Raw genomic sequence first — 23,314 nt, forward strand, 5'->3', positions numbered from 1 at the left:
CCCTCTCCCCCTCTCTGTTTTATTGTTGTTTTGTTTTTGAGGCAGGGTTTCTCTGTGTAGTGCTGGATGTCCTGGAACTTGCTCTGTCCACCAGGCTGGCTTGGATCTCACAGAGCTCCTTCTGCTTCTGCCTCCCAAATGCTAGGAGGAGTAAAGACCCATGCCACCATGTGTGTTATTTTTCTTCCTTTTCTATAATTGAGACTTCTCTTTTCATTATCAATTGACGGACTTATTTTTTTCCCCCTTTTAACTATCTAGAAATCTTGGTGAAGTTTTTATTGCCTGTTGGCTTATGAAAATGAGTCTTGGTTGGATACTTAGTTGCAAATGATTTCTTCTATTCCAGTGGTTGGGGGGAGTGGGGGCTTAATGACTTCTGAGGTGTCTAAGCCAGCCTATAAAGGAGAGTATCTGTTGTGTTTAGTAATAAATTTCAGACTTGTTTAGATTCTGCTTATGTGTTAAATTTCAGTTGCTCCAGTGAGTCTCTCTATATCCAGGGTGATTTATCATTCGGGGGAATCACTTAAAGTATGTGTTTTTTTAAAACAAGTGTTCTTCATAAAACCTGAGCCCAGGGTTATATATCACATTCATTCAAACATCTGGAGGAGGCTGGGCAGTTCTGTTTGATGTTAGTTACAGAAATGGCACCATCAGATTTTAACAACTGTTTTATTTGGACCTTAACATCATGTTTTAAACATTCCTTTCTTTCTTTTTCTTCCTGTTCTCCAACTTAGTGTCACTCTGCTAACTGGCAGAGCCAGGAGACCTAGATGTCCACACCCACAGACCCAGCTGCAATGCCCCATCCTGGGCCCTCCCCGGGGCCTGGACCCTCTCCTGGACCAATTCTGGGGCCTAGTCCAGGACCAGGACCATCCCCGGGTTCTGTGCACAGCATGATGGGTCCCAGTCCGGGACCTCCCAGCGTCTCACATCCTCTGTCAACGATGGGCTCTGCAGACTTCCCACAGGAAGGCATGCACCAATTACATAAGGTAATCGTCTGTGCCCTCTCCCCCACTTGACCTGTCTTTTCGGGCATCTGATGACTCTGAGCTTTCTCCTGCGGGTAACATAAGGATCTAGCTAGAAATGTATGTTAACTTGCATGTTATTAAAAACATTCCTGTAATCCCGGCCCTTGAGAGACTGAAGCAAAAAGATCATGCATTAGAGACCAATCTGGATCTTATAAAAACCAAAACCAACACACAACCAAGCCCAATCTAAAACAAAAACCACCCCCAAACTGGTGTAAAACACTTCCACTGCTGTACTTTTTACTGTTACAGATGGCCCAGTAGTCAAGATGTTGTCTTTTTCAAACACAAAAGTCCACCATGCAATTTGGACAGGTTTGGGCATTGGTGGGTTAAAGATATTTTGTCTTGGTGAACGTGTATCTCAGTAAGGGAGACTTCCTTCCCTCGTCTTTCATGTATTTTATATCACTCACAAATCAATATATTAGAAATGAGTCCTCCCTACAAATGTTGAAGTTTATTTGATAAAACTAGATCTGCAAGTGTGAAGGTAAAAGTTGCCTTCTGAAGGTCTTTCGGGGGGGGGGAAGAGAGAGAGAGAGAGAGAGAGAGAGAGAGAGAGAGAGAGAGAGANGAGAGAGAGAGAGAGAGAGAGAGAGAGAGAGAGAGAGAGAGAGAGAGAGATCAGCAGCTGAGAGTATGTGAAGTGCTACCATTGGGCAGCTCACACTGGCCCGTAGCTGCCCTGTATGTGTCACGCTAGATAGCGTGGGCGAGCATGCGCGCATGCATGCAAACACATCCACAAATAAATAAATCTTTAGAAAGTATGTTTTCAAAGGGCCTTATTAAAATTAAAGAGTCCATGGGAAATTCATTCTTGATTGCTTTCTTGAGATGCATAGATCGGTCAGGCTGGTCTCAGAGTCTCAGCAATCCTGCTCCATGGCCAACGTGTTGAGTGAGCTGCAGTGGGGGCCTTGGGGATCCTCTGTTCAGAAGATCCTGTTCATTCCCAGAATAGTGTCCAGCCACCCTGTTTATGAGACCTTGATACTTGCCGGGAGGATGATCATTACATGGGTATTGTTCAGCACAGAGCCCTTCTAAGAGATACTAAGAATAGCTTTTCTGACAAAGAAAGCTCTTCTTAGACTGTTTGCTTTGAGGGTTGGCAGTAACCGAAAAAAACCAACAAGGGTACCATGTTTAACTTGAAGGTCTTGTCTCCTGAGACCAGTAGAGGCTTTCTGCCCCTGTAGATGATATCACATATCAGGATATCCATATCCATATGCCTAGCAGCAGATACATCCAGGATCTCTGGGGAAACCAAACCAATGAGATTCAAGGTTCTTATGCTGAGGAGTTAATTGGCTCATGTGATTCTGAAGGCTGACACGTCACACAGTTTATAGGCAGCAGGATGGAGAAGTGGTTTAGTTCCCATCCAAGTCTGGAGGCCTGGGAATCAGAACAGTCAATCATGTAAGCCTTAAAGTCAGGAAACAAACTCCAGCCTGGGTCAGAAGACAGGCCTCCCCCTGACCCTCACCCTTCCTTGTCCCCCTGCTCTGCTCTTGTGGGATGATGCCTGCTGCTTACTTAGGCCAGGGAACTCTGCTTCTTGAGTTTACATTCAAATGCTAACCCTACCTGGAAAACCCCTTAGGAGACAAACCCTGAAATTATGCTTACCCAAGTGATTTGGATAGCTGTGGCTAATTCAAGGTGCCATAGTAAGTTAACCATTGTGGTAAACAATTTGATAGAAGATACTTGATTAAAACAAAAGCATTGCCCTTAGAAAGGGGTTGGTCTTTCTTCATTTTATAGGACTCTAAGTCATTTTCAAGATAGGGCATTAGGACGCCCAAGTGCAAGTTCATTATTGGGAAAGTAGTATGTGCTTATTGTAAAAAGTGGAACAGGACCAAGATCAAGGAGATAATTACCCAAGGAAACAGTTGTACATGCATTCCACGTGTCACTTTCCCCATACTCTGTCATAGGTACAGCATCAGCACAGGTATGCACAGAGCCACTCTCCCCATTCTCTGTCATAGGTACAGCATCAACACAGGTATGCACAGACAGGTTTTTTTTCCTCATCACAGAACCATACCATCTCTATTATTCTGAAACATTCCTCTTTTTATTCAGTAATGCATCTGCAGTATTCCCAGATTTGTGTCCCTTCCCACTTTTGCTTGTCTGTTTGCTTGAGATAAGAGTCTCATGTACCTCCCTGCTGACCTGGACATCGCTCTGTCCCATCAACTCCCTCCAGTCGTCCTTCCTTCTCCGTGTCACCATGCCCGCTTATCTCATCAAATCTCTACGGAACTAAAGCTCTTATTTCCCATAGCCTATTATGGGGTGACATCTTGACATACTGCAGTCACCAAACCATCTCATGTTATGGTAACTTGGAGGTGTAGACTAGATGTGTTCTACCCTTGTAGACTTTGTGTGTTACCAAAGCTCCGGAAGACCCGAGGAAAAGTGTGGAGGACATGTTTAGCTAACCTTTGTGATTGAAGCATCTAAAAATTAAGTATGTGGGTGAGGGTTAGTCCCATCCTGCTTTTCTCTTGGGCAGTTTTATTGATGAGCATCTCTTCTGACCCAAGGTTGCTTTTCTACGTTCTTTACATCTCTCATATCCAGTGCACTCTTTTTTGTTTTGAGCTTGTGTGCTTCCTCCTGCTCTGGGTTTGTCTTACCTGTGGGCTTTGGCGGTTTTCTCTTTCAGCCTCGCTTTTTTTTTTTTCAGCCTTTTGCTTCTTTAGCCCCCTGCTTTTCCTCCCTTGCAGCCCCTCAGATAGCTCTCTGCGTGAGGACCTGGGTGAACCCACAGAGCGCACACCTGCTGGCCAGATGCCTCCAATTTCTTCCTCCCTTTTCAGGCCTCTGCGTTCCTTGTCTTCCTCCTCCAGCTCCCTCTGAGCCTCAGCTTTTCAACATCACTGAAAATAAGTAAACAAGCGGCCTAAATACATCTGCTGCGTGGCTTTGATTTCCTCTCTATTATTACTCTTAACAGACTCACTGACACTCTTTATACCAGATTCTTCCCATTTTTCTTCTGAACATCCTCTTTATGGTAAAAATTTCCCTCTTTTCAAGTGCATGCTTTTGACTCTGCAGAAATTAACTTTCTTTTCTCCCAAACTGCAAACACTCATACTTTTCTTGCTTGGAGTCATTTGGTTTTTATAAACTCTTGGAAATGTTCCTTTCAGGCTGTTTTGAAAATTGCTATTACAGTTTGGGGAAGAATAGACTTTTCCCTTTCCAAACACATGCTCCCTGGCCCGGTTCTGGATTGGATTAACATCAGTTCAATAGCAATTTATTGTATGTCTGTCATGCTCTGGGGCCCGGGTCCAGTGTGCCATCCTCCAGCTTGGTATTTACTTCCAATCCGTGCCTTTTAGCCTCTCCTGGTTCCCCTTTCTTGGCAGCAGCATCTCTCTCTGCTGTTCACTCTCTCTTTTTCAGTACTCATCCCCCTTTGCTTCTCTGCCCCTTATGTTCTTCTCTTCCCAACTGCCATGGAACCTTCTGGTTCAACTTTGTAACTTTCCTTAGTTCATTCCTCCAGTGAGGAAAAATGACCAGGAAAATAGGTCACCTCAACCATTTCCCATAGCCTTCACTTGGACTCCAGAATAAGTTCAATATGTAACGGGATTCAAGGCTATTTACAGAGGTATGAGAGAGAGAGAGAGAGAGAGAGAGAGAGAGAGAGAGACCTTTGTCTACTTTTTTCTTAATTGGGAGGTTACGACATTGGCTAAAGAATGAAATTCAATCATTTCTAAAGCCTTATTTTTTGACTTAGAGATGGTTTTGCTGATCCTATTGGTATAATATCTCTTCCTATTTTTACTTATGAAGTATAAAAATATAGGTCAATAGGATGGACAGTGAATGGTTGTGTCATATCTTTAAAGCCTTTGGGGGTGGCTTTTGATAGTCTTGTTAGAAATAATGTACCTTAAAGAGGTCTCTAATGGATACCCTTTACATGTTTCAGCCCATGGATGGGATACATGACAAGGGGATTGTAGAAGATGTCCACTGTGGATCCATGAAGGGTACCAGCATGCGCCCACCACACCCAGGAATGGGCCCCCCACAGAGCCCCATGGACCAGCACAGTCAAGGTTGGTGGCCATTGCACATTAGATTTTTGTCTTCATACCATACCAAAGAGATATCTGTCTTTCCTGGTAGTAATTTAGAAACAGCTTTAACCTATGAGTCTAAAGATGATTAAACCCAGTTAGCTTGCTTTCCCTATATCTCTGTATCTACCACCCGTTTCACCCAACAAGATATCATAATTATTCATTTGGGGAATTGTATTATTTCCTAAGTCCTAATAATTTTATCGGCTCCATGCATCCAGGAGCTTTGTGTCGTTTATTCAGAGTCCTTATTTTGATCTTGTAAGGTAAATGATGTCACTCCCATCCTAATTGTGGGAACTAAAGCTTAGGGAATTTCCTTAATTTTTTCTGAGTATACATAGCCAGTAATTGATAAGAGTAAAAAGGAATCTAGATCTCTCCACCACCAATAGCATAGCTATAAAAGTAAGATGAAGCAAACACCTGTATCCCTTGAGTTGACACTCGCACCCTGGGTCAAAGGTGACATTTTCTGGCAACAAAACCACCTGACATTGCTAATCAGTGACTCTATAGGTCTCCTTAGGCTTGCCATAGCAAATAATTGTGAACCTAGTGGCCCAAAACAAATTTATCCTTTTGTAGATCTAGTGGTTAAAAGTTCCTGAACAAGGTATCAGGAGAGGCCACTGTCACTGAAGGCTTCAGAGGAGACTCCTCCCACCTCTGCTGGTTGCCAATGAAACTTGGCATTCCTAGACTTACATACTCTAGTCCAACTCCGCCCCCTTTGTCACCACAAGGCATTTTCACTGGCTGTCTCTGTATCCAGCTCTTTCTTTTTGTTTGATACTTGATCAAGGTGGACCCTAATCTAGTATGGCTTCATCTTAACTTGGTGACGCCTGCATGGCCCTGTTTCCAAATGAGGTGGCATTCACAGATGAAGAGGACAGGCTATCAGTGTTTCTTTGTGGGTAGCAACACAATTCATCCCCTGACCATAGCTAATCAGTATGTGAATTTCTTTTCTCCTTTGTGTCATCTGTGTCATGTGTCCTTCCTTTGCTGCTATTGAAGGAATATTAAGCTGCTTCAGAGTCATTAAAATACCCACAGCCTGAATGCAGAACCACCAATTGGCTGGTTTTGCACATAAGTCCTGTGCATTAATCTAGTGCCAATTGACACTGGTATGTGGGTCTTCTTCCAGGATACCTGGGGCTTATATGTCAAACATACTTTCCTGTAATTAAGTGTGTTTCAGTTTTTCCTCTATTTACAATGGGGTCCACCACAGCAAAGACTGGGCTGTGAGGATTTAGAGAAACATGCTCACAGTTGTTTTCTTTCTAAACTAAATGAGCAGGTCACAGAGGCTGACATTAGGGTGCCCCTCTGCTGTTATCGATGGTCTTGAGCATCCCAGGGTCTGATCAGAGTCTTGGTAGCAGGCAAGCCTAATCATCCCAGATGACTGGTGAACGCTTCTTGACCTGCGGAGGAGAATCAGAGGAGTGAGGCCTTTTGCTGGATAGGAAGGAGAAGTTTGAGAATGGATTGTAGCGGCACCTCTAGGTTCATCATTTAAATTCTAGGGGGGGCCATGTGTACTCATAGCGATCATGAGACCTCAGTTTCAGTACCTGGAAGGTATGGCTGAACTAACTGCATGCAGTAACTCCTAAACCCAGATGCTTCGACTCTCTTCTGCTCCAGGCCTTGCCAGACTTCTAGAAGCAGACTGGTGCTGTGTGAGTGCCCCTGAAGGAACAAATAAAGACGCCTGAATTTTATAATTGAGAACAGTTTCACATTTGCTTCTCCTGAAAAGTCGCTGGTAGCTTGACTCCTCTTCCCCCTTTAGGATTATTACCTCTGGGTTCTCCTGCTTTGGCAGCAATGCTCTCTATCACTCTCGACCACTCTGCACACCGTGTTCCGTTAGATACAGAAACAAGTCACGCATGCAACGCCCCACGCTTTTAAGTAGTTCTGCTTTTATATCAATTATATCAGTGTTTAATTACATGGAACTAGGAGGACCTTCAGTCAATGGAGGGAGTTAGAACTAGCATGCAATATTTCATAAAATCGCAAAGTGTTCTGTAGACTGGGGAATGTTTTCAAATTACAACAGTGTTGGTATAATGCATTTCCATTTTTACATAATGATCTAAAAAAGAATTTTGACCTGGTAATCGAATGTATCTAAAAAAAAAAAATCCCATTGTGGAAGGAAACTTCTTTCTAAACTGATAGCTATAGGGAGGTCTAGTATTGATGAGAAGGCTGCTAACTTTAACTAATTCAGAACACAGTTTAGGGTATTTTAGGTTATTGCTTAGAAGGCAAAACCATTTCCCTCAGTAAATACGTGTGTACCTCATGGTCACAATGATAACATTGTTAATTTTTAACACAGTGGACTAAGAATGCTTTTATAGGCAGACACACACACAGAATGTGTATATATATATATATAAAATCTAAATACATGCATATGTTGTATGTAGAAAATGTATATAAAATTAGTACTTAAAAGTTTAAGGTTATTAATTGGAGAGAACTTATTGCTTCCCTCCAAGACAAGGTGAAACTAAGGAGGTAATGACTCTTGAAGACCGGTGAAGGAAACCTGCCACTTTTGTGACCCTTTTGGAGGAGTAAATGGAAGAAAGCTTTGAAACGAATGGTATCTGCAGCACCAGTGTCGTCGTCACACGAACGGATATTTATTCGGAGGCGATTTCTTCTCTCTGTTTTCTCAACTAAGGATAATTACCAAGATATGTTATGCTGATGCATCATTTAGAATCTGTTTTCCCTCAAGTTTTATGGGATGCTACTCATGTCGGGGAAAAAAAAAATGTCCCTTTCATTGTAGCTAAGCCACTGTCACGTTTTTAATGTCACAGTGACAGAATGATTCTATTAACATCTTCTGCAAATTCTGGGAAACAATTTCCTCCTATCCTCAGCTTCTTTCTATCAAATTTGAGGCAAAATTTCTTATTCTGTTGATTGATCCTGCCATGTGAATTTTTTTATTTTTATTTTATTTTATTTATTTATTTTTGGTTTTTCGAGACAGGGTTTCTCTGTGTAGCCCTGGCTGTCCTGGAACTCACTCTGTAGACCAGGCTGGCCTCGAACTCAGAAATCTGCCTGCCTCTGCCTCCTGAGTGCTGGGATTAAAGGCGTGTGCCACCACGCCCAGCTCCATGTGAATTTTATTCTGCCAGTTTCCTTCTTGTCAAATTTACCACTGCTTTCCTGCGTTGATTTCTCAGTGGCCAGGTGTGTTGGTCGGCTTTTCATTATTGTTACAAAATAGTCCAGACAGTCCAGTTGGAAGGAGGGAATGTTTATATATTGGCTCAATTGCAAATGTTTCCGTCCACCTTGGCTCTGTGAACCTGGGTCTGAGATGGCGGAGTAAGTTATAGAAAGAATAGTGGAGTAGAGGAGGCCTGCTTACCCGTTAGCACCTCAGAAGCAGACACGGATAGACAAGAAGGGACTGTAGTCCTAATATCCCCATCAGTAGCACATCCCCAACTATTTAACTCTTTAGTAGTTATCACATCTTCAAAGGCCTGCCTCTTCCCAGGTGTGCCAAGCTGAGGCCCAAACCTGCGTCCAATATCTAGGCCTTTGGGCTACGTTCTGCAGCTGTCTGTTGCAGGTTCTTTTGTTTGGCCTCCAGAGTTTTGAGTTCATCTGTTCAATGCAGTTGTCACATCTTTGTAGTGTGTACTTGATCTTAGCTCAACCTCATAGCAAAGCCTTATTTGTGACTTAAAAGATGGGTTCAAGGGCTGGAGAGATGGCTCAGCAGTTAAGAGCACTTGACTGCTCTTCCAGAGGTCCTGAGTTCAATTCCCAGCAACCACATGGTGGCTCATAACCATCTGTAGTGGATCTGATGCCCTCTTCTGGTTTGTCTAAAGAGAGAGACGTTGTGCTCACTCACAAACATTAAGTAAATAAATCTTTTTTAAAAAATGGGTTCAATAAGCTACATTATACAGTTGAGTTTATATGAGTTTGTCCAGTATTTTAGACCTTGTATTGGGAATTCTGTGACTTGTGGTCACCTTATACCTGACAGCTTAGAAAACAAGGAAAACTGGGTGGGCAACAGAACACGAATGACTCATCTTAGCTCTTTGTATCATATCTTCCTACTATGAAAATGTAAGTTTCCCTTCGATTCAGAGTTGTGAAAAAAAAAAGATGTTTAGTGAATAGCCATTTTGATCAGCTTATAATTAAAGGGTGAATATCAGCTTCATGAACAGGAAAAAATATCAATGGCAGAAGTTAAGAATCTTATTGATACCCTACTTATTGTTATAGATAGTAACATATTGGAGTGTAACAAGTGGAATAGTTAGTTATGCTGGCAGTCTAACAGGCTGCCTTCAGGGAGGTTTCCTGGGCTCACTTACATAGACAGCTAACTAGAATTAGAACCCCAATTCTGATGTTGTATGCTCCCGCATGAAGTAGGGATTTGGGTATTGAGACCCAGCAGTCCCCCTCTTGGGTAGGAGTTCCCCACGTGGTGTTTCAGTTATTAATAATTAATAGAAGAACACCAATTCTTTTCAGGGGATTGTGTTCATTTGTTTTTTTCCCCCTCTGGATAGCAAAACCACAGATAAAAGTAACTATCATTTATTTTCTCCTGGCTTCAGGATGGTGGTGGTCTGTTGGGGGCCACCCACCTCTGGATCTTTGTGACCATGGAACTCTTTTATACAAACGTGACGTGGGTTCAAACACACAGCCTGCACCTAGTAGCCAGGCCTGCGGTGACCTTTACAATAATCATCAAACACATGCTCGTCAAGGGATCAAGTCTTTTTGCCTGTGTTTGTCCTGTTCTGCCTTGGGACTCCTTCACTTTTATTAAAATTGGCCCTTTGTTTGAACTGAAGGCAGCTGTTGGATTGTAGTAGCCACTTCTCCATCTCAGGAGACTGTAGTAGCCTTTCTCCATCTCGGGTCTCCCTCTGACGACACTCAGTCGTAGGTTGTTGAGGGTATTCTAAGCACACCATCTTCTGAAATGCTTCCCTTGAAATTTCTCTGTGTTTTGACTTTTCTTCCTTCAGACAAATATTCTCCATTTCCTCAGTTTGGTATGTTAGAACCCAAGTCGGTGCCTTCTACTTTCTCGTGCTCTCCCTAGTGTGATACCTGGAGATTTTTGAAATGTTAAATACCTGATGTATTTTGACATACAAAAATATATAGTAGATTATTGAGTGTGTGCCGTTAGATCCAGACAGACTGGATCTTAAAACCTGAGCTGTAGGTCCATTGGTGGTGACACATGTCTTTAATCCAGTACTTAGGAGTAGAGGCAGGCATCTCTGTGAGTTCGAGGCCAACCTGGTCTATGGAACGAGTTCCAGAACAGCCAGGGCTACACAGAGAAGCTCTGTCTCAGAAAACAACCAACCCACCACCACCAAACAAACAAACAAAAACAACCAACCAACCAATGCAAGCTGTGCTTCAAAGATTTACTTGTGTGACATTGAGTGACTCTCTCTGAGCCTCTGGAGCCTTACCTTAGAATAGGAAGTCACAGAAAATAAAGAACAGAATTTTCCTTCAAAGGGCTGTACAGCGGATTGATATTGGCAGTATATGCTCTCCCCAATGTGCTTTGGTCCTTCTGCCATTCCTGTGCCTACACCTGCCTGGTTGGCTGACATCATCATCTTAATTCACTTCTGATTGGTGATGCCTGCCTTACCTACTGTGGAATAGTGTCCTATGACCCCCAGTGCATTACTGAGACTAATGATTTCACCAGTGACCCATACTATAGGAGTCAAATGTTCTAGCTTCTTAACTCCCCTCCCTGGAATAAGCCTAGGTAGTTTATTTATCTTGTATCCAAAAGCTTCTGCAATGGATTAATCTTTGAGGCCTGCTGCAACAGCTGGCTTGGTAATGCGTTTTTTTTTTTTTTTTTTTTAATTGGCTATCTTCCCTCCCATATATCACCTCTCCATACTCCTCTCGGTGTCCCGGCACCTCCCATATAAATTACCTGCTCTCAGTCCTTGGCTTAGCCTATTTCTGGACAAACTCAGTTGAGATGGCTGTGTGCAGCCAGTGCACAGTGACTGTAATTGCCAGTTAGTCACAGCTTGCATGATAATCAAGCAAATAATACTTGATTTCTTCATAAGCCCCTGTCTATTCTGTACAGAGCCGTGGTAGACCTCTTCATGTTGTGGTGAATGGCTTGGAGCTACTTCTGACGTAGAATACTGCCCTTCGTCGAGGTTCCCGCAGGTGTCTAACAACCACTCGGTTTGCCTTCTAGGGTACAAGTGGCTATTGATCATCTGAGATGTGGCTGGAGAAATCCAGATGTTCTGTGAGCATGAAATACAGGCTATCAAAGACCTATTATGAACAAAGAATACCCAGTAGCTCTTTTTTGAAATGCTAGTCTTGTGGGTGTTAAGTAAACTGCTATAAAGTTACCTTTACCTGTTCCTTTGACCTTTTTAAATGTACCTACTAGATAGTTTTAAAATATAGAAAAACTATATTGTGGATTAAACTTCTAAATTATATGTAATTGTTAACTTGTTAATACCTTAAGTTTCTATCGTGTTGTGTTGCACTAGGAAATTATTAGAGTACTCAAGACTAACCCCCCTGCCCCCAGTCATCTGCTATAGCCTGTGATATTATGTTTTTATTTTAGGTTATATGTCACCACATCCGTCTCCTTTGGGAGCCCCAGAGCACGTCTCCAGCCCTATATCTGGAGGAGGCCCAACCCCACCCCAGATGCCACCGAGCCAGCCAGGGGCACTCATCCCAGGAGATCTGCAGGCCATGAACCAGCCTAACAGAGGTCCCTCGCCTTTCAGTCCTGTGCAGCTGCATCAGCTTCGAGCTCAGATTTTAGCTTACAAAATGTTGGCCAGGGGCCAGCCTCTCCCTGAAACTCTGCAGCTTGCAGTCCAGGGAAAAAGGACCTTGCCTGGCATGCAGCAGCAGCAGCAGCAACAGCAGCAGCAGCAGCAGCAACAGCAGCAGCAGCAGCCCCAGCAGCAGCAACAGCAGCCCCAGCAACAGACGCAGGCACAGCCCCAGCAGCAGCAACAACAGCAGCAGCAGCCAGCTCTTGTTAGCTACAATCGACCATCTGGTAGGTTAATACACAACCAAATGAATAGCATTCTGGTCCAGCTTGCATAAGCAGCCTCTTGCACACAGAAGCACTGGGTTAGTAGAAGCCATTGCGTTTGGCTAAGGTTCTTGGTTCCTACTATAAAGAGTCCTAGAGCAGTGTTTCTTAATTGGAGACCCTCCTGCCAGCTGGGAACCTTGGGAGAAAACACATAAACATATAAACACGAAGCACATTCACCCAAGATCCTGTATTCTCTTTTAAGATGTACAAGGTTGCTTGAAAGCCCATCAGTATACTCCAAGTTAGGAAGCAGCCTCATTTCCTCTGCATTCAGCTGTAGAACTCCCTGCTCACATTGGCCCCCAACTGAGTCTTTCAATATTTGTTGATTTATTTATTTCTTACCTTGTTTGTTGGAATAACATTTATGCACTTGATGTAATGTGTGTTTGTGTGTGTGTGTGTGTATATATATATATATATATATATATATATATATATATCAAATAAGAAAGCTGAAAATGTGGGAAATTTTACAAAAAAGCAAGAATCTCCAGGTCAGGGATGTAGAGCCCACAATAGCCCCCTGCAGTTACCGTGACTGAGCTTCAAAGAGGACTTGAGTTTTCTGACAGAGCCACAAGGAGGTGGGGTCACAGATCTCATTCTCACCATTCAGAAGGAAGTCACTTCCCAATTTCTCAGAGGACACAACGTGGTTTCTGGCATGAGAATATAAAGTAGATCTCCCAGGTGTGATTATCCTTCAAATTACAGTCATTCCTTGGTGTCTGAAAGCAGATTGCTTCTAGGACCCCAGTGGATAGATACCGAGATCCGTTATGTTCAAGTCCCTTATATGAAATGTGGTAAGGCATTTGCATTTAAACTATGCATATCCTTTCTGTGTACTTTACTGTCTGTAGATTATTTAGGAGAAATACAGACTACTACATGAATGCTATCAGAATGGTTGATACACTGTCTTGTTTAAAGAATAATGAAAAGAAAAAGAAGTCTATACCTACTCAGTATGGATGCATTTTGCCCCTGAGTTGTTTTTTTATCTGTGGCTAGTTGAATTTACAGAGTTGGGACTCATAGATATGGAAACCTGACTATCATTATATCATCATCATCATCATCATCATCATCATCATTATAGGCTTTGAATGATAGAAACATTGGTAGCATTTATTCATATCAGGGTAACAGATCACATACCCTGTTTCTTAGACTCCTTGGGATAAGAATCAGAAGCTGCGCCAGGTGTGGTGGCACACGCCTTTAATCATCCCAGCACTCAGGAGGCAGAGGCAGGCGGATTTCTGAGGCCAGCCTGGTCTACAAAGTGAGTTCCAGGACAACCAGGGCTACACAGAGAAACCCTGTCTTGAAAAACCCAAAAAAAAAAAAAAAAAAAAAATCAGAAGCTATGATTATATAACAGAGGGCTCCCATGTTGTCCTCTGCACGACCTTATAGAGACATGGCTCTTTCTTGTTGGTAGAACTCAGAGGTACAAGGGACTTTAAAATGCTCCTCTGTGAAGGTTGCATTTCAAGTATGCATCTTGCTCGGGGTGAAGGTGTTTACCCCGCAAGCCTAATGGACCGTGAGTTTCATCCCTAGAACCTACATAAAGATGACTACATAAAGAGAGAAATGACTCCAGAAAGTTGTCTCCTGACCCGCTGTACATACATGCTGTGGCACACATGGCCCCTTTTCATAATCATTCAATCAATCAATCCAATCAATCAATCAAGTTTTTCAAAAGGACTAGATTAACAGAACTTATGGTTTAGCTATCAGGGCTTTAGATAGTGGAGATTGTAATGTTCCCCAGACACAAGTACCATCTCCTCTGAATGGCTGTCCCTCATTTGGGTAAACTGACAAGCTAATAGCCATCAGAACAATGAAACTAGGATGTTTGTCCTAGGTTTAGGACAAAGGGTAAGGAGAACGGATTCCGATTAGTGTATTTGATTTAAATATTTTAATTTCCCAGTTAGAGTTTCTTTTCTGGTAGGGTTAGTTTTGAAAACTAGAGACACCAGGAAGATGAACTCTTGTGGGTTATAGGTTTGACGTTAGAAGTGAGTCTAGTGGCTGGAGAGATGGCTCTGTGGATAAGGGTGCTTGCTAAGATCTGAGTTCGAGTCCCTAGAACATGTGTAAAAATCAGGCGTGGTTGTGTGCACCTATAATCTGGGCACTGAGGTGAGGGATTAGTAGGGAGACAGGAAGATTATTGGTACTCACTGGCTGCCAGTCGGACTCTATGTTCAGTTCTCAAGGGAATAAGGCAGAGTCTGAAAGAGTACACAGAAGACCCATAAATTCCTTCTGACTTCCAACACCCCCCCCACATACTTATATACTTCATATAGATACACAAAACGTTAATAATTTTTAATGGGTGTCTTAAACCAGCTGTGGCAGACAACTATCTAACCCTAGCACTTGTAGGAGGGCCGAAAGATCACTGAAGATCATATATTCAGTTATATCATGAGTTTGAATCCCAGCTTGGGGTGTATGACATCCTATCATGAAATTGAAGCCCAAGACAAAACCAGCAGAAATTGGTGTCTCATAGTTCTGAGGCTGGGACTTCCAACATTATTAGTATGTTGGCAACTTTATCGTGTGGTGAGTCCTTGCTTTCTGGTTCACAGAAAGCACCTGTACTCTACCCTCTCACAGTATAAGGGGCGAGGAAACTCTGTGGCCTCTAACATGGTCACTGGTCTTATTCATGAGAGCTTTTCCTCATGGCTTCATTTTCTCTACCTCCTAATACCACCTACTTGGGGATTTAGATTCCAGCATAGGAATTTGAGGAGATACAAATATTTAGAATATAGAATTTCTTTTTCTTTCCTTCATATGTGTGTGTGTGTGATTTTGTTTTTTAGAGATTTGTTTTATTTATATGAGTGCACTGTAACTGTCTTCAGACACACCAGAAGGGAGCATTGGATCCCATTACAGATGGTTGTAAGCCACCATGTGGTTGCTGGGAATCGAACTCAGCACCTCTAGAAGAGCGGTCATTGCTCTTAACCACTGAGCCATCTCTCCAGCCCATGTGTGTGATTTTTTAAGACAAGTTCTTTCTTTGATAGCCTCAGCTATCCTTGAACCTATAGCATTCTGCCCGTCTCTGAATACCATAGGCACGCGCCAGCGCTATCAGTTTAGAGTTGAGCTCTTAAAGGAAAAGATTATTTCATAGCCAGATTTCTGTGTGGCCACCAGAGAGCCTTTTGATAGATAGAGGACCCAAACAGTATCCTTGGAAAAGACACCACAAACTCCATGCTGGGGAATGACAAGTTGAACCCTTAGTAAAATTGTAAAGCTCTAAATGTAAAGCTCTAGAGAACTTGGCCAAGTAGAAGGAAAACTTGTGTGTGTGACTTAGACACTGAGAACCTGCTTGCTGGCTGGTGCTCTATCATGTCCCTGGTATGTGTCCCCTCTGCTGCATGGAGGGCATTCAGATCCAGACCCTAGCTGTTGTGACTTGCAAGCTCATATTCTTGACTATTTCCCTCAAAGGGCTCCTTCTTGACCCAAATCCTCCAGACCAGGGAAAGGATCTGCAGAGTGTGTGTGGGGTGGGGTGGGGTGGGGTGGGGTGGGGGGGTGCCTGAGCCCTTCCCTCTTGTGCGTGAAGAGTGGAGATCATAGCTTGCTGGCACCACTTCACACCGCTAACAGAACTGGCCGTCTCTGCTTCCCACATCTTTGAGCATGACTGGTTTTAACAACCAGGTTTTACGCAGAGGCCAGCTGGTTACATCAAGATAGCTGGCACCTAGGCAGAGCAGAGGGAACAAAGTGAAAGTTCCTGAGAGGTAACATTATGTGTGGGATTTTGTCATATGAATGAGCATCATCCATGGTGCATTAAGCATGTCTTGGGGTGTCACCTGCCACGTCACAGGCCTCCAAAGGCATTAGCTTTTCAATGACCTCGACTGAGCAGGAAAATATTCCAGAGTATGAAGAAAGTAGGATGCTGAATTCTTCATCGGAGAAGCCTCTCCACCAAATGATGGGAATGATGTAGTGAAATGTAAATGGTGAAGTTTATGTTATCTGAGTACATCCTTGTAACTAATACTTCATGTCAACTGAACCTAACTGTGCCTTAATTTTTCTGGGCCATTTCCACAAATGGGGTACCTTTCTTAATTATCTACCTCTTTGCCTATTCCTGCCCCGTTGCCCCCTCCCCCATCAACAGGAGGACTTAATTTTATCACCCACCGCTCATGTCTTTTGTATGTCCCAGCTGTCATGCTTAGTAAGAAATGAAAATGTTCATTTGGGCAGATCCCTGTTTTCTGGCCAAGTGGACAAGACGACCATGGGTGAAAGAGAAAAGGAAATATTCCTTTCTAATAGAGCAAGTTGTCCTTGCTGCTGCCACAAGCGTTGATCCTGTAAAACGTGTGCAGAAATCTGACATAGAAGGACAGACAACTTTATTGGATAATGGCATTTTTTATAGACATTTTGAATAAACCTAAATAATGGTAAGATTTTTAAAGTCAGTATTAAACTATCCTTCCCCCTTAAAAAAAAGTGTATTTGCTCATAAACACCCTGAAATAAATACATTTTAATACACGTACTTCTCCTAAGGTAGTTAGGTCTCTTCCATCCTTCTGTCCCCTTTCCCAGTGTATTTAATGAACAAAGAGAACATGCTACAGCACTGAGTTGGTCTTCCTTCCCCAAACCTACTCCAGAGCTAGAACTCACAGGAAGTGACATTGTTCCATAGCCGGACGCCCTCCTGTACACTGCGCATGTGTGCGGGAGGAGGAGGCTGGGGCTTGGGGGGCAGCGGAGGACGCATTGGCCACTTCTCAAGCAGAGCCTTGTCCTTGCTCATGTGGGCAGCGCTCCAGATGAAGACACATTTCTCTTTACACTTTGATTCTCTTTTCCTTTTAGGGATTAAAGCGGAATAAAAATGAGAACTGAAAAAGTTGTGGTTTGGGGAAGGCGAGAGAACCACCTTAGAGACCTTAGAGTGGTAGAAAAAGAAAGTGGGTTTTTGTTTATTTTGTTTTGTTTTATTTTCTGCTCTTCTTAATAAATGCTTGTGAAACTTTTGGATATGCTCAGTTTAAATCTTCTTTACTTCATTTATTTTTTGTTTCCAACCTGTAGGAATTTCTCTTTCATGCAGAGTGGTGATTTGCATAATCACCCTGTGTGCTGAGTGGGATGAGTGGGCACAGAAATGCTGTGTAGGTGAGGCAGAGGCGCAGGTGTTTTAGGGAGTGTGTTGCCTTGTTACTTCTCGGCAGATGGGATGGGATTGGACTACTTTCTGGAGAGCCAGGCAGTACAGATTCTACTTTGGTTCCTAAGATGAGGGCTGAAGTAGATTACATTTTGGACACAGACCATACTGTAAAGACAAGCTAAAAATTCAATTTGTGTTGAGTTTGAATGTGAGGGGAAAGGCCTTAGGTAGCTAGACCACAGGTGTTTGGTGCACAGTGGGTGGTTGTTTTGTTTTGTTTTGTTTGTTTTGTTTTTTTCTGTGGCCTGAGTCCCAGGGCTCTCTGTAAAAATCCTGCAGGACAGGCACAGAGCTGAGTAGATGGGGCACACATCCTGAGTGTAAGTACAGGAAGCTACATTGAATTTCTCAGACTCGGTAAATCACTGTATTTATATAGTCAGTCAGAGAGAGGAGAAAACAGACCCACACAGTAAATAAATCTGGGTTTAGCTAGGAAATAGAAATTTGCTCCTACGTTAGCCCCGATAGCAGCTGTCAGGGTACACCCAGCGAGTACACCGACCCAAGGAGCATCTGCGCTGGGTTGTGTGAAACTGCAGACATGTTTTGAAATTTGGCCCAGAAAATAGCTCCCCAAGTTGCCAGCTCATCGGGTACCCAGATTCCGGAAGTGCTTTCTTTTGTCATGGGGTTGTCTGTCGTGTGGCATACAGTGATTAAATTAGATTATTCTCTCCATCCTTGATCAATAAAAAGGAAACGGTGAGCATGTAGTCAGATAAGCTTACTGAAACTTATGGCCACTTAGTGAAAGAGGAATCATCATCACCATCTCTGTTCTGCAGATGATGAAGCAGACACAGGACTTGGCAGTGCGGTCGGTCAGCTTCACACAGCCAGTGGGGTGATAGAGCTACGGAAATATTTGTCTTCCTTTTTGGGGGAAGGGTAACCTTATGTTACATTTTTCTTGAGAGTTATTTGGTTTTATGTGTCTGAAAGTTTGGTCTGTATGTATGTGTGTTCACTGTGTGTGTGTGTGTGTGCCTGGCGCCTGAGGAGGTCAGGAGAGAGGTCAGATCCCCTGGAACTGGAGTTACAGGTGGTTGTGAGACACCATGTGGGTACTGGGAGTTGAACCTGGGTCCTCTGCAAGAACAAGTGTTCTCTAGCCCCTACTAGTGCTGTTAAGCTAGACGTTGGAATATGTGTAAGTCTATGCTTGGGTCTCTGTTGCTCAGTATTAAGGATGAGATCACCAGACAGTGTAGTGGGATAAAGGCTAACTAGGCGTATCAGCCTTATCATGGAGATATACCAACAAAAAAAGACCAGTTGACATCTTTTTTCATTAAATCCTGCCTTTGTACTTCTAGGTAGTAGTGCTTCTGCTACAAAGGAGGTTGATGGTAATGATAAGGACTACAGCCAGTAAGTGTGTGCTGGTGCAGGACTCACCAGAGAGTGTGTACTGGTGCTGGACTCACAAGCAAGTGTGTACTGGTGCTGGACTCACCAGAGAGTGTGTGCTGGTGCAGGACTCACCAGAGAGTGTGTCCTGGTGCTGGACTCACAAGCAAGTGTGTCCTGGTGCTGGACTCACAAGTGAGTGTGTACTGGTGCAGGACTCACCAGAGAGTATGTCCTGGTGCTGGACTCACCAGAGAGTATGTACTGGTACTGGACTCACAAGCGAGTGTGTCCTGGTGCTGGACTCACAAGCGAGTGTGTACTGGTGCAGAACTCATCAGCGAATGTGTACTGGTGCTGGACTCATGGGATGTTTTTATCTTTTGAACTTAGAAAAGAAGGAAAATACTTTGAGGGTGAAATTTATGGTAATCATTGTAATACTATTTTACCAAAAACTACCAGATTTTCTTCTCCTAAAAAGTGTTCTCACTCTGAGACTCTGACACTAGTTAGCTTGTTACTTCGTGTGCTAAGACCACGGCCCTAAGATATTTAATTCTACTTTGCTCAGTGGGTAAGAGCTCTTGCCACCAAGGCTGAAGATTGAGTTTGGTTCCCAGAACCCACACAGTGGAAGGAGGGTACTGACTCCTGCAGATCGGCTTCTGATGTCCATACATGCACTTAGGATGCATGCCCCCCAATAAATAAATCTAATTAAAAATAAAAAAAAAAATGTAAGTGCTAGAAATCTATTTTGTCTGTCATTTGACTAGTCATACATAAGACAATGCAAAGGACAACACATTCCTTAATTTAAAAACCTCTTGGGAAAGGTATTCTAAAACCTGCCCCTCATAATGTATACCAGTGCTTAACAAATCCGGGCTTTAATTGCTTTCTTAAATATGGATGGAAAAAGTTCTAAATAAAACACATAATGAAGATCTATGTATTTTGTAAAAGAGCTCCCATTCAGAAAACAAAACAAATTTAGTTGAAAAAAAAAAAAACAACTTTATATGATGATATAGCCTCGACATAAAAATAAAGAGCCATAATTTCACTCCAGAACTTTTTAAAATCAACCCCCAAGAATACCAGGACTATAAATTAGCTTAAGAAAAAAACTTTAGCAGACCAGTGGTGGCATACACCTTTAATCCCAGCACTCAGGAGGCGGTACAGAACTGTGTTCAGGACAGCTAAGGGTATCCACACAAACGCTGGGGGAGGGGAGGACACAAAGAAAAAAATACTAATTGTATTCAGTTTTAAGGAAACTTATCTAGGTCTATATTGTTTGGGAAATTTTACCTAATTTTTGCAAGAGAAAGAAAAACAGGTGTGCCAGCTATTGGGAGAGAGGTACCTGTGTGTACACACACACACACACACACACACACACACACACACGCACGCTGAAGCTCCCCCAAGACCTTTGCACTGATCCTTCACATTCCTCACGCCACCGTGTTTGCTTATGGCATTCTCTGGGTTGTCATTGAAGTCCTCTAAATGACATTTGTCAGAAGTTGAAGAAATGTGTTCCTTTTTCCACAATGCATGCCTTTGTGTGGTTAATTATTGTGCCTCTCTGAAGTTTTGGACTATGATTTTTGTGCTTAATGGCTTTATTATTTTTTTTCCCTAAGGAAGGATATAAGAAATACTTGGATGAATTCTGCTTGTAGCTTTAGCATCTGCTGAGTGAGAGTGTTCGTTTATTTTTTTTTAATGTACTAATGCATCTGGTACCTTCACTAATTGTATTCAGTTTTAAGGAAACTGAGAACTCACCTGGGGGAGAGTTGAAGCCCCTCTTATTTTAGATTTGTATCCAGCACTTAATTGAAATTCCTAAAACTTAATGCAGAAAAATGGCTGAAACTGAAGTCAGCAATATTTAAAGATTTGTTTTGTTGCTTAGGGACAGGGTCTCCTATAGCCCAGGTTGGCCACCAACTCTTGAATTCAACTCTTGCCTCTACTTCTGAAGTGCTGGAATTACAGGTCTAGGCCACCATACCAAGCTTCAGAAACAGGTTAAAGATTGCGTGCCCTTGTTTGATAATAAGAAAAAAAAGGCTTCCTTGAATCTTAATATTTGCTAATTTTTGTTAGGGTAAATGAGCATATTTTACCTCTAATGTTGAGTAGTTTTAGACATACTTTTTTTTTTTTTTTCGAGACAGGGTTTCTCTGTATAGCCCTGGCTGTCCTGGAACTCACTTTGTAGACCAGGCTGGCCTCGAACTCAGAAATTCACCTGCCTCTGCCTCCCGAGTGCTGGGATTAAAGGCGTGCACCACCACACCCAGCCTTAGAAATACTTTAATAGTGTAATTAAAGTAAGATTTACTCCCTTGGATTCACTATAACTAAGCCTGAAATAAGCTTTCAGAACTGCTAAGGGAAAGGATGAACCTCTTTTAGTTCCCAGCAGACCAGTTAGCTATTTTAGCCCTAGGCACTGGATTCCCATTGGGACAGAGGCCTGTTTTATAGGAACTTATCAGCAGTTTGCAAAATGAGACTTTGGGGCCACACCCATTGCATCTGATTATTGTAGAATTCTTTCTTTTTTGGAGTTTGAATCTACCTGTGATTCTTAAACAACAACAAGCCTACTGCAGAATGTGGTGTTAAAAGCCGCTTTGTCATTTCCTTGATTTATTACAACTAGGAGTCATTTTATTTATTTATTTATTTGTTTGTTTGTTTGTTTGTTTGTTTTTGGTGTGTATATTTTTGACAATATTCATTACTATGTGCCATTTTCCTGTGGGATACATGCTAGGCCACTTTTTCTCTTTCACCCTTGCCCTTCATTTCTTTCCTTCCTTTGTGCCCTCCAGTAGTCAACTCTTGAGTTTAAGACCATGGCAGCATCAGACCCTAGGTGGTAATTGATGGATGGAGAAGAGATAGGTGTGGCCATCGGGGGGGATCCTTCCTTCTGACCTGTCCTGCTTATGTCCCTCTTGTCTCACAGGCCCCGGGCAGGAGCTGCTGCTGAGTGGCCAGAGCACTCCGCAGAAGCTTTCTACACCTGCACCCAGTGGCCGACCTTCACCCGCACCCCCAGCCGCCGCCCAGCCCACAGCCACAGCGGTGCCCGGGCCCTCCGTGCAGCAGCCTGCCCCAGGGCAGCCATCTCCAGTCCTGCAGCTGCAACAGAAGCAGAGCCGCATCAGCCCCATCCAGAAACCGCAAGGCCTGGACCCGGTGGAGATCCTGCAGGAACGAGAGTACAGGTAGCACCAGGCCATTCCCAGGACCAGGGGCTGACACTTGTCTCATGGGGCAGTGACCTGATGGGGACACTGGGAGGGGTGAAGAGAGGGCAAAGAGGACTTAGGCTGTGCCCATGGTTTCAGAACATTTGTAGAGTAAGTTCATGTGCCGTTGGGTCGGTCCTTATATGTTGCTGAATAGGACAGACTGATTTTCTTTCATTTGGCCAGAAACAGTTTACCCACCCAGGTCTGTCTACTTGCCATGTGCTTAGAACACAAAGATCAAAAGCCCAGCCCAGTGTTCCTGAAACTCTGGGCATGTCACCTCACACTAGGATTATGAGATTGTCCGTTTTGTGTTCTGGAACAACCGATGACTTAGCTAGTCATGTTGAATATCTTGTCTGGGTCCATCCTTCAGAACTCTGGTCCAGCTCACCGGCCAGTTTCAGCAGTTCTGAGAAGCATACTGCTTAAGCGCTGCACAATGTGCTCCATGTTTTAATTCGCTCATGTTTTAGTCTAAAGCTTGGCCCGGGTTTAGGGATCGGCCTTAGGTATCCGTCTTCAAACGGGATCCTTAGTTAAACTTGGAATCCAGGCACTAGTCACCTGATTTGACACAGTTGTATCTAAATTAGGCATTGGCAAACTTTTCCTGTGAAGGACCAGATGGGAAACATCTAATGTTTTACAGGGCCATATGTCTTCGACACAGATAGGCAGCCCCGTCCTTTTTGTGGGAAAACACCAATAGACTGTGGTGTCTTGGCTCTGTTCCAGCAAAACTTTATTTAGAAAAGCAACTGGGGACAAGATTTGGCCCACGGGTGTCACTTAGCAGACCCTTCAGGTCAGTGGTTAGCAACCATGAAAAAATGAGTGCAGCAAGAACTAAGGCTTTGATTTCTGTGGCCTGCCCGGACGCATGCTCTGTCAGGAACAGCTCTGTTGCCTTGGTCAGGTTACATCATTTTTTCTGTGACTTATATGTTAAAAATGTTATAGTCTTTTTTTTTTTTTCATAGAGTTGGGAAAGGTAATGTGTTCTGTAAGCTTTCAGTAATATTGGT

At 43.1% G+C, this 23,314-nt stretch overlaps 1 protein-coding gene across 4 annotated transcripts in view; it reads left to right on the top strand.

The window, feature by feature from the left end:
• Smarca2 (SWI/SNF related, matrix associated, actin dependent regulator of chromatin, subfamily a, member 2) overlaps positions 1 to 23,314 on the top strand; it is a 173,087-nt gene that overhangs the window by 13,746 nt on the left and 136,027 nt on the right. For all 4 annotated transcript variants that reach the window (XM_029543998.1, XM_021218452.2, XM_029544001.1 and 1 more), the window contains exons 2-5: positions 747 to 1,007; positions 5,038 to 5,167; positions 11,877 to 12,326; positions 21,998 to 22,259. In XM_029543998.1, the coding sequence (XP_029399858.1) occupies positions 783 to 1,007; positions 5,038 to 5,167; positions 11,877 to 12,326; positions 21,998 to 22,259 (1,067 nt within the window). In that variant the 5' untranslated portion in view covers positions 747 to 782. The remainder of the gene's footprint in view (positions 1 to 746; positions 1,008 to 5,037; positions 5,168 to 11,876; positions 12,327 to 21,997; positions 22,260 to 23,314) is intronic.

Source organism: Mus pahari, chromosome 1, assembly GCF_900095145.1.
Source record: "Mus pahari chromosome 1, PAHARI_EIJ_v1.1, whole genome shotgun sequence".
Classification (NCBI taxonomy): domain Eukaryota; kingdom Metazoa; phylum Chordata; class Mammalia; order Rodentia; family Muridae; genus Mus; species Mus pahari.